General features: G+C 46.3%; 1 protein-coding gene across 1 annotated transcript; it reads left to right on the top strand.

The window, feature by feature from the left end:
* The first annotated feature begins 2,930 nt into the window (after window positions 1-2,930).
* GLRX (glutaredoxin) lies at window positions 2,931-11,059 on the top strand. Its single transcript, XM_047089344.1, has 3 exons — window positions 2,931-3,219; window positions 7,622-7,741; window positions 9,794-11,059. The coding sequence occupies exons 1-2, from the start codon at window positions 3,013-3,015 to the stop codon at window positions 7,733-7,735; spliced, it is 321 nt and encodes a 106-aa protein (XP_046945300.1). The 5' UTR covers window positions 2,931-3,012; the 3' UTR covers window positions 7,736-7,741; window positions 9,794-11,059.
* Window positions 11,060-11,292: the final 233 nt, after the last annotated feature.

The raw sequence follows: 11,292 nt of genomic DNA, 5'->3' as shown, positions 1-11,292 counted from the left end.
ATACATCACATGAGTGGGCAAAATTCTTGAGAAAGAGTCTGAGACAGAATACCCAGGGATACAGGAAGAATTAAAAAAAAAAAAAAGAGCAAGCTGCAAATGACCTTTTGAAGCGGAGAGCTTCAAGACAGGGCAGTTTCTTGTGTGGTCAAGTTCTACAAAGCGGGCAAGTCATGAAAAAGCCTGAAAAAATGTTCATTTGTGGCCAAATTTTCCCAGCCCTCATCAGCCTGTGGGTACACATGAAGCCACACTAATAGAACTAGCCACTGTTTCACACACATCACTAGCTTCTTGCCAACCATCTGCATTAGCAGGACTTCTACTCCCTGAATAAAAGTCCTCACTTCCCATTATTTCTGGGAGTGCCTGGGAGTGTGGCGCCCAAGCCCAAGAAACATGCTCACGTGCTCTTCCATACACACCGCCTCTTGATGTCCACAGCACTTGAGGACAGGCCTCCCCACAGCCCCGACACCCACCGCCGAGATGGCCCCGAGGTCCACAGGTTCCATCTCTTCACGTGCCAAAGCTACACACCTTCATGATGCCAACACACAGAGTATTCTATGCTCTTCTTCCCTGAGCTGAAGCCACAGAATTTTCTGAGGAATTAAGAGGACACCCACTCTTTGCCATCTGTTTGTGTTCCATGTCTCACATAGTTCCTCGTGAAAATACCTTCTCCAGCTGGGGGGGCCGTCTGTCCTAAGGCTTCAGACACCAGCTGCTGGGACTGAGCTGTGGAGCAGATGACAGAGTCTTCCCCCACCCCACGTACCCCAGTCTCTGCCCTAGGTACCCAACCCCCAGGGGATCCTGTGTACACAGATCTTTGGGAAGATCACTCCACCAATTAACAAAAATTCCACACCCACATTTTTGAGTTAGTCGGTCAGGACACCTGGCCACACAGTGACTTAGCAAAGGAGTTTGAGCAGAATGTCTGATAAGAGTTTGATAAGGAGGTCAGATTGCAAGGACATGAGGAAGGAGTGGGAGGTGGGGAAACTAAAGACAGCAAACATAACAGCAAGTTTCATACAACTTGGCTGTTGAGAAAGGGCAGACGCAAGAGAGTAGGGTCAAAGGAGATGAAAGGTGGTGGTGGTGGTTTTTAACAAGGAGGGACTTGAACAGAATCACACACTGGCGAAAAAGAGCCAGAAGCGAGGGCCAGGCGAATCCCAGACACTGAGAAGACACAGGCTCTGAGGGAATAGCCAGGTACAAGGCCTGCTGATGAACCTTGGGCCCAGGGAACAGAAGGTGGCTGCCCTGAGGTCCCTGAAGAGACCCAGGGCCTGAGGGAGGAGGGAGGCCACAGGAGTGGGAGCTAAAGGAAGGGGAAAAACAGAGGTAACCAATTCAGGGTTCTGCCCCGTGCTTATGCAGGAGGGAAGTGAAGGGCTGGGCTGGGCAGTTCCAAGCCCAGAGCAGGACAAGTTCCCTCAGGCCTCTGGAGCCTAAACACATTCTTTTTGTTGACAGAGATCTCACTTATCAGCTCCCTGTCTGTGACTCAAAATCTGGGTTCTTCATTTTGCCATTTAACCTTAGTGATATTTAGAACTGCTTCTAGGAGCCCATCTTCTTCCCTCTGTCAGTCACACGATGTTGGGGATCCCACCAACAAAACAATCAGTGGAGGTGTCCAGCACAGGCCCCAGTCCCACCTCTTGGAAAAGCATTTCAGTATAAAACTTCCTAGGGGCACTGGGTGGCTCAGTCAATTGAGCATCTGACTTCGACTTCGGCACGATCTCCCGGTTTGTGAGTTCGAGCCCCACATTGGGCTCACTGAAGTCAGCCTGTCAGCATGGAGCCTACTTCCCATCCTCTGTCCCCCTCTTCCTCCCTCTCCCCAACTTGTGCTCTTCCAAAAATGAGTAAGTATTTTAAAAATAAATAAAATAAGATAATAAATAAATAACTTACTTCCGGGGGAAAAGGATGATTCACCTTCAAAGGTGGCTTTTCCTTGATTTATGTATTTAACTTACTGCACACAGAGGGGTCAGAACTGAACCTAGAACAGAAGACTCCACTCACCCCCACTAGGGACTGTGGGGTGTGCAAAGAACATCACAACTTCCTGTCTTACAGCCCTTGCTTCATATCTTCGTGTCTTCATATGCTTCAGGTGAAGGTGGTAGGAAGGGTCACAAACAGAGGGTTAAACAGAGAAATACACCCTCATTAAGCCTGCAGTTGAAATCAGGGCGGATGTTGGAATTTGCTTTCATGGAAAACTGATGTTCAAGGGTCACAAAAGCAAATGCTTCTGGCGGTCAAGGAGCTAACCATCGGTAGTAAACCAGAGTCCCTATCTGCCCTGTGGGGATGGAACGCAGTTACTCAGCCCCAGCAGCTGCCACAGGTCACTGAGACCAGACTTTTCAGAGAAAGGTTGCAAGTCCAGACTCTTTTGTGAAATCTCTGGATTTCTATGTGTTGGGAACTAATAACCATCAACCAGACCAAGCAAAATGCCCAGGGGAGCAACCTCAAGATGGATGCAATTCACAATTTCAGTTTCACTTCCTCTAAAGTGATTTCACTGTGTTCTGTTTCATGAAAGATTCTGTCTCTGTGTGAGTTTTTGCCATCTCTGGGAGGGAAAACAAAGATTTGACTCTAAGGAGTCACTGCTGGCTCGGCCCCCTCCCTGGGGCTGGTCTGCATACTTTATATGCTTCTCCAAAGGGTAATTTGACTGTGCTCTCTGCCAAAGGGCAGGTGCTCCTGAAAGAGCTGAGGTCACACTGCCACCCTGGGCACAGCCACTGATTAAACAGAAGTATGCATTCTTCTCTGCATCTCTAGCTGGTGAATCATACGAGACTGACATGACATTGGATCTGTCCCTTTAAAAATCCAGCACGCTGCTGGGCAAACTCCTCCTCCAGGGAGGTTCCTTTAAATAAGCGCCAGCTGGCCAGGCCACCGGTTTACACTCGGAGCATTACCTGCCATTGAGGATTCCTCCCCTGGAGGCGGCTGCCTGTCAGCATGGCTGAAGAGTTTGTGAACTGCAAAATCCAGCCCGGGAAGGTGGTTGTGTTCATCAAGCCCTCCTGCCCCTACTGCAAGAGGACCCAAGAGCTCCTCAGCCAATTGCCCTTCAAACAAGGGGCTTTGGAATTTGTCGATATCACAGCCACCAGTGACACTAGCAAGATTCAAGATTATTTGCAACAGCTCACTGGAGCCAGAACAGTGAGTTCTCAAAGGCTGGGCGAAAGCTCTCAGATTCCTTTATCTTGTGGGGGCTGTGCACAGGATATGCCTGCCTGCCTGTGCCTTTCTCTAGGACACCGCTAGGGCTCCGTCACTCAGTCGTCACTCAAGGCGCGGGAGGGCTCTGCGGGGTGGGGGAGGGCGCCAGAGAGAAGACACTGCTCCAGGGACCAGGCAGCTGGACTGCAGCCAAAGGTCCTCGCAGACCCTGTGCTGTGCGTCTGGGAGCGCGGGTCCAGCAGCTGTCTGGGGAGTTGTTGAGCCATCCCGAGTCTTTGTTTCAAGCACTGCCGGGGAAATGACAGTTTTCAGCTTGCAGGGCTGGGGCTAGAAGGTGGGGTGGAGGGGCCGAGTGTGATCCGTACGGTTCTTTTATGAACATGGGAATCGTGTGCGCTCTTTGTTCTGTGTTCACTTGGCCAAGTGGGATTTGCTGTCCTTCAATCTTTTCTCTAAGCTCTCTTTATTACCCAATTAGCTCATTCTTCCATATCTTCTCTAACTCCTCCCACTGGAAAAATCTAAAGGCTCATTATTTGTCCCTTCTTCTGAACTACAGAAGTTTCCAGGCCTTTCCTGGTAGGAAGTTCAGGGGCCAGAGTTTCAGGCTGGCTCTCACAATGGCTTGCTGCGTGACCCTGGGCAAGACCCCACCTCGATGATCCTCAAGGACCTCCCTGGCTGCAAGATCAGTCTAGCGCAAGGCACCTCCAAGTCCCCTTTGCTCTTAGACCGTGAGCCCCACTAAGAACTGCTGTTCTCTACCTCAAAAGGTTTCCTCTTCCTCAGCACCCATGGCTTCTGGTGGGATGGACAGCCAACCAGGTAGCTTCTACCAGTTGTGGTACTGGGTGTGGTAACTGCCTGTCCACCAGCTCACGCCAGCCCTTCTCGGGATGCACGTTCTCAGACACAGCATTTGCAGAAGCACGTACCCTAGTTCCATTCTAGTTTGACTCAGGATTTTCTCTGGGTTCTGAGTATAAAGCGTTAGAGGCTGTTTCTCCTTTCCTCTCCTGTCAGAAATCAGTATTTTGGTACAGAGGGAGGCTAAACCTGTTAGCCTATTGCTTTCAGGGTGCCACTTGTGAGCTGAGAACTCTTGTCTCTGCAGCGGGAGGGCTCAGTGGTCAGAGACTCTTGCTGCTAGGCTGGACCGCCAGCTGTGCAGGCTGCCTGGAGTCCGAAGAGAAAGCGGTGCCCAGGACCCCGCAGCGATGGGTGGATCCCTCTCAGCCAGTGGTTCCCAAATGTTGCTGCACATGAGAATCACATGAGGAGCTTTTTACAAAATCTAGATGCCTGAGTCGTTCCTCATACATGTTAAATCACATGTCAGAAGAAGCAGCCAGCAATAGTTTTAAATCCCCAGATGAAAGGGTACAAACTCTCGGTCTTAAGACGGGTAAGTTCTGAGGATCTTGTGGACAGCATGCTGACTGCAGTTAAGAATACTGTACTGTGCTCTTGCAATCTGCTGTGGGAGGAGATCTAAAGTGTTTTCACCACACGGATGCAAAAGTTAACTATGTGAGGTGATGGATGTGTTCATCAACTTGATTGTGGTAATCATTGCACAGTGTATATGTATATCAAAACACAATATTGGAGACCTTAAATATGTACACATTTATTTTTCAATCACACCTCAATAAGGCCGGGGCGGGGGGAATGTTTGTGATCCTCAGGTAATTCCAAAGTCCAGCAAATCTTGGGAGCTACTTCTCAGCCTGGCATCCTCTATTCTTTAGCAGGAGAAACCTCTTCATTCAACACATTTTTTTTTTTCCATTTCTTCATAGAGCAACACTTTTTCATGTGGTCTTAAGTCTATTTTTGAAGTTTTAAAAATACTTCTCACAGGTTCTTGAGTCCTGAATGCATTCCTCCAAGGTAAAGAACAGATCCTTTTAAGGCGTATGCTTCCTGTTCCCTAAGAGTGAAGGGTTTATATGCGAAGAGGCTGGAGACCTGGAAATAGTTGCTATCTTACTTACCCTGTAATGACCTGTAGTGACTGCCCACAGTAAGAGCCGAGCAGGACTTGACTGATGACAGAAACCTAGGTCTTCAATCAGGCCCTGTACCTGAGCAATTGTTTTGGTCTTACTCTGGCCAAAGCTCCTAGATCGGCATCTTGGCTTATTCTTTCTCTAATGCCCTTCTTTACTTTAAGTAGATCCAAGTTCATGAAATTGATCATTTTCCTTCTCTCTGAAGAACTTCTTTGAACATTTCTTGCAAGGCAGATCTATTGGCAACGCATTTCCTCAATTTTTGCTTGTGTGACCAAGTATCTCTCCGTCACTTTTGAAGGAGAGTTTTGTTGGCTACAGCAATTTTGAAACCACCAACTACATACTAGACACTCTACTGGACATTGGAAAACTGTTGTGAACAGAACAAACGAAAACTGTTGCCTTTGTGGAACTGACATTCTAGTATACGTGAGAAGTAAAACAGTATGGCAGAGGGTGGTCAGTGATAAGTGCTATGGGGAAAAACTAGGTAAGAAAGGGAGATAGACAGTAGGCAGCAAGGGACAGCTTTCAATGGAGTCATCAGGGCCTCACTGATGTTAGTAGATCTCAAAAGGAGGTGAGAGAGCAAGGCATGCAGAAATTCAGCAGTAGAGTATTCCAGGCAGTGGGAACAGCACATGCAGAGGTCCTGTGGTGGCTGCATGCCTGGCAAGCAGGTCTGTGTGTCTGGAGCAGTGTTGAGTTAGTAGGAAAGTAGGAGGAGATGAGGTTGGAGAGGTAATGAGCGACAGGCTGGGAAGGCCTTTTCAAGCTATCATAAGGACTGTGGCTTTTAAAGTGCAATGAGATTCCACTGAAGAGTTGTCAGCAGAAGAATAACCTAATGTTCGTTTTGAAAGGGTCACTGGTGGCTGGGGGGGAAAAGTGACTGTAGGAAGGCCAGCATGAAGGCTGAAGCTGGGAGACATCTGGAGGCTAGAGCAGTTCCTCAGATGAGAAATAATGGTGGCTTGTCCCAGGGACTTAGCCAAGGAGGTGGTGACGAGTTTCGGCAGTTGCCGAGCTGGGTCTGAGCAGGCTGGAGCACAGAGGAGGAGCCGAGCTGGGGCTGGGGCCCCTAGAAAGGTGTGCCAGGAGAGTACAGTCCCCAGTAACAGCAAGCTTGCTTTCATGGTGGCAGTTTACTTTCTGCTCCTTGACGGTAAGAGACTCTCAGTTTCCTGGAAGAGGCGGCTGGGGCCAGGAGGGGTGTGCACAGAGCACGTGCTTCTCCTTCCTCAACTGAATCAACAGATTGTGGTTCTGTCACCACTGCCCCCCACGCTGTCACATGCAGCCTGCAGTCAGCTCTGCGTGTGGGTTCCAGTCAGTCACTGCTGTGCCTCAGGTGGTTTTGTTCTTGCCTAGACGGTGGGTGTAAGGGCAGAGGGGCCTCTCAGCTCTCGGGCAAACCCCCATCTTTGCCAGATGGTGTGCAAAAACTCCACCCTGGAGACAGCCCGATCATATTTCAGAACCTGTCTCAGGTGGCTGGGGGCTGTTGCTGAGCTTTGGGTTTTCAAAGCCTCACTTACTGGGGAGGAATAAACTGCTCAGTGTCTACCAGTTATTTGCAAATATGATCCCTGAAGCAGAGGAGTCCACATTACCTGGGAACTTGTCAGAAATGCAAATTCTTGCGCCCTACCCTAGACCTTCTGTATGAGAAATTTGGGCAGGTGGGGGAAAGGTAGTAGAAACCTATGTTTTAACCAACCCTTCGTCAGTTATGATGCCTTCGATAACTCATATGTGTCAGAGGGATACCAAAACAGGTGAGCTACAGCATTTAAACATCTTATGATAGGCCAGGAATGAAGGGAGAGTCAGATATCACCACCCCTTCACCAGCTGAGGACAGAGCACACAACAGAGAGAAATGACTCTAATATACTGTGAATCTGAACATCAGGGACAGAGATCTAATGCAAATACTTGTCTGGCTGTATTTAGAAAAAACTCCTTCCTGGTTGTCCTGGCTCAGTCTGCATAAGGGCTCTGGTGTGGCGCCAACTGCAGAGAAACCAGCATTCAATCAGGGTGGTCTCCCTGCAGCCAGCCGAAATTCGTTTCCTGAAACGTGTTTATGTGGAGTGAAATTTTTAGGTCATGGGGACGAGCTAGACAAACCTGTGCACAGCATTCTCCAGCTGACAGACTTGTTGGCTTGAAAATAATTGTTTAGTGAATAATTTCATGCTTCTAACCAAGTTCTAACCGGAAAGAATATACATGAGGAGGTTGTAAAGTGATTTTAAAAGCTTTGGGTCATGGGAAATGTTAGAGGAAGGATAAGATGCCATTCTTTCTAACCTAATGATGAAGGGCCTTACCTATCTTGGCTCGTTTGCTTTCTTTAGGTACCTCGGGTCTTTATCGGTAAAGACTGTATAGGTGGATGCACTGACCTAATGGATATGCATCAGAGTGGGGAGCTGCTGAAGCGGCTAAAACAGATTGGAGCTCTACAGTAATTACAGGTGAGTGAAGGGCAGCACGCCCGGCCAGGAACAGTGAGAGATGGTGTAATTCTGCTGTGGTTTTTTTTTAAGTTTATTTATTTATTTTGAGAGAGAGAGAACACCTGTGCATAAGTGGGGAAGGGGCGAAGAGAAGGAAAGACAGAATCCCAAGCAGGCTCTGCACCCTCAGCACAGATCCCGCCATGCAGCTCAAAGGGACTCAGACCCACAAACCTGGAGATCATGAGCAGAGCCAAGATCTAGAGTCCAATGCTTAACTGACTGAGCTACCCAGGTGCCCCTGCTATGTTTTATTATAATCCAGAAAGACACTTTGGCTAGAGAAAGAGTGATGTGGGGTGATCTCAACAACTGTGATGTTGGGGCACCTGGGTGGCTCCGTCGGTTGAGTATCTGACTTCGGCTCAGGTCATGATCTCACAGTTCCTGAGTTCGAGTCCTATGTCGGGCTCTGTGCTGATAGCTCAGAGCCTGGAGACTGCTTCAGATTCTGTGTCTCCCTTTCTCTCTCTGCCCCTTCCCTGCTTACACTGTCTGTCTCTCTCTCAGAAATAAATAAGCATTAAAAAAAATTAATTAAAAAAAAGAACTGTGATGTCATTTATGAGCTTCCCATTTTACAAAGAGATTGTGTCAGTGGGAGGAAATGCTTTCACTCGCTCTTCATTTAACAAATACTTATTGAGCACTTACTACATGCCAGACACTGTACTAGGCCCTGGGAATATGGTGACAAACAAAAAGGTAACATGGAACTTACATTCTAGAGAGGTAGACCAACCAAAAACAAGTAAGTAAATAATTCCTGAAACAAATTAATAGAATAATGTGATAGAATGAGGCAGGGGGTAGGGAGCCAATTTAGCTAATAAGCTAAGGGAAGGCCTTTCTCAGCTGGTGGAGCTGAGACCTGGTTGACCAGAAGGGGACAGCCATGTAAAGATAAAGCCAAAAAGGTTTTCAGGCAGAAGGAAGAGCAAGTGCAAAGGCCCCTGGGTGACAAGTATGGAATACTCAAGGAGCAGAAAGCAAGCAAGAACAGATTGAGTGAAGTGCATGAGAATGAGTAGCAGCAAGAAATGTGGGTGGGGGCAGGGTGCACAGGCCCTGGTAAGTAATTTGATTATTTTACATGCAATGTGAAAGCAAGGTTGTTTTGCATTGCGTATGTTCGCACTGAAAATCAATTCAATTTAATTGGCTTCCCAAACATCGAAACAAAGCTTTCTACAGCTGTCACCCAAAGGAAATCATTGGCTGAATGGAAAGCCAGAGGGTGATGACCTCCTGAAAAAGGAACCCGGGTACTTGTGGGATCTGACAAGCTCCTCTTTCCCCCAGCTCTTGTTACTGTTAGCTAGCTGTTAGGTAGGCCACACAGAGAGACTCGGTGGTTTTGATCAGTCAAAGGAGACTTTGACTAATGTATAGTTCTTAGACCAAATATTCTTTGAGGGGTGTTTATTAAAAACTTACATTTGAGCAATGCACATATGTAATTTGTGGTGGTTACTCAAAATAGAAACAGAATTTTTTTTAAAAAGTCTGAAAAAGTGTAATTGAATACCTTGAAATAAAGTGGCCAATATCAGAAAGCTCCTAATCACAATTCTACTGCATCACCACAGCCAATGAACACTACGTCTGTTTGTGTTAGCCTTCTGGCCTCACCCCGTGTACCAAAGCACTTAAAAGCCAATTAACTGTGGTGCCAAATGTTTCCTATTCCGGAACACTTTTTAGCAATGTAGGCTTAGATTAAAAATAGAAGAAAACTAATGACTTACCTGGAGAGATATGAAAGACCACTGCCCCCACTACGTCTGTGTAGGGGTGGGGATTCGAGTCCCTTTTATTCACAAGGTCTCTTTATTTGCATTGTCCTTCAGCATTATATGATCTTAGCATTTTGGTGCCAACTGTATCTCAAGGCTATCTGTAACAGATGTGCTTAAATAGCAAGAGTAATTGTTCTGGTAATGAAAGAAAAATGAAGGGAATTTACCTTTCCAAGAAAATCCACTTCTTTGTATTTTGTTTTCCTGGCAGGGCAGACGCCAGGATGATACCCCCTTGAGAGCTGGATGGCATTTCAAAGGAGGACCACACTTCCTGGCAGATGGATCTGGGGCTAACGGCCACAGCAACTGTTTACTTAAAATTCTGAAATGTGTTCACCCAAAAAAAGGGGGGGGGGTGGATTTTTTGGCAAAAACAGCTTTTCCTTCTTTTGACTCAGTATTAAAAGTGGACCAACTTGCCCCAAACCACAGGTTGGAGAAGGTTGATAGACATTTTGGGTTTCTTCTCCATTGGCACTTTGGGTTCCAAAAGACCATGACAAGTTATAGCTTAGGATTGACTCAGTGACCCAAAAGACGTTCTTTCTCTTGGGCACATGTCTCTTATGTTCTCCATATGCTAGGACCCCTCTACCTCTAAGCCAGTGTTTCTCAACCAAGATTACTCCAATCCTCTTTAGGATTAATCTATAATTGGTTTCCTGCTATTGCCTGAAAGTTACTTGGTTGAGTTTAGCTTGATAGAATTTGCATTACAAAAACAATAGGTATTTTGAATGTGCTTTTTCAAGTTATATGTGTCTCCCAGTCATTATCCCCAACCCACCCCATCCTATCTTGGGAATCACTGCTCTGAATCCGTGTTCTAACCTTGACAACTCACAGATCTCATAGGACATGTTCAACAATTCTGTTGAACCAGTACAGAGACTCTGTACTGGGTCTTAAGGACCCAACTTGGGAAACACCACATGAAACGTTAAGCACTGTTGGTCTTCACTTGGTGCCACAGGGATCAGAGGTATCAGTGTAGCTGCTGCAATCACGGGGCTCCTCTGTTATGGAAGATGGTCATCCAGGCAATCCGGAAGAAGAGTGTATTGTTTAGATTATGAACAGAAGTGAAATGCAACATTTAAAATGTTACCACAGGAAATTTACAAACCCCTTCCCCAAAAGTATGTCTGTAAAAGGGGCCAAATTTGAGAAACATGGTCCTAAATGATTGTCTCTCCCTCCTTTGTCCTTCACTCTGAAAACTTAAGAGTTCTTCATTGTGAAGTTTGATCTAGAACTGCAATATTAAGTTAATTTTCTTCTGTGGTCTCTAGTGGGAATGGTTAATTTCTTTTCTAATATCCAGAGATGACAGTGATTTTTGCCTAATTCTTTTCTATGTTCCCAGTATCTTAAGGAATGGTATTGTGAAATACACCAAATTAAAACTTTATTCATGTTTGTTCTCAATCATTATAAATAAAGGCACATGCTATTATCCTTCACTAAGTACAAATGGTTGATGTGATTTTTAGATTTCATATTGAAATGACAAATAGTTTGAATATGTCAACACTAACCTATTGAATAATGTTTAGAATTCAAAAACAGTCTTTTTCATTTCACATTCTATTTTTCCATTTCTTACCTAATACCCTTCAACCAGATTGCTGTCCATGATTGTGCAAGTTACACACTGCACAACACTGTGCCCTCCAGAGGTTGTGCAGTATTCAACCTGCAGTCTGT

Source organism: Lynx rufus, unplaced genomic scaffold (assembly GCF_022079265.1).
Source record: "Lynx rufus isolate CCGP_SWC_20201006 ecotype Redwood Valley unplaced genomic scaffold, mLynRuf1.p SCAF_1, whole genome shotgun sequence".
Taxonomy (NCBI): Eukaryota; Metazoa; Chordata; class Mammalia; order Carnivora; family Felidae; genus Lynx; species Lynx rufus.
This window is presented reverse-complemented; position numbering and strand designations above follow the sequence as displayed.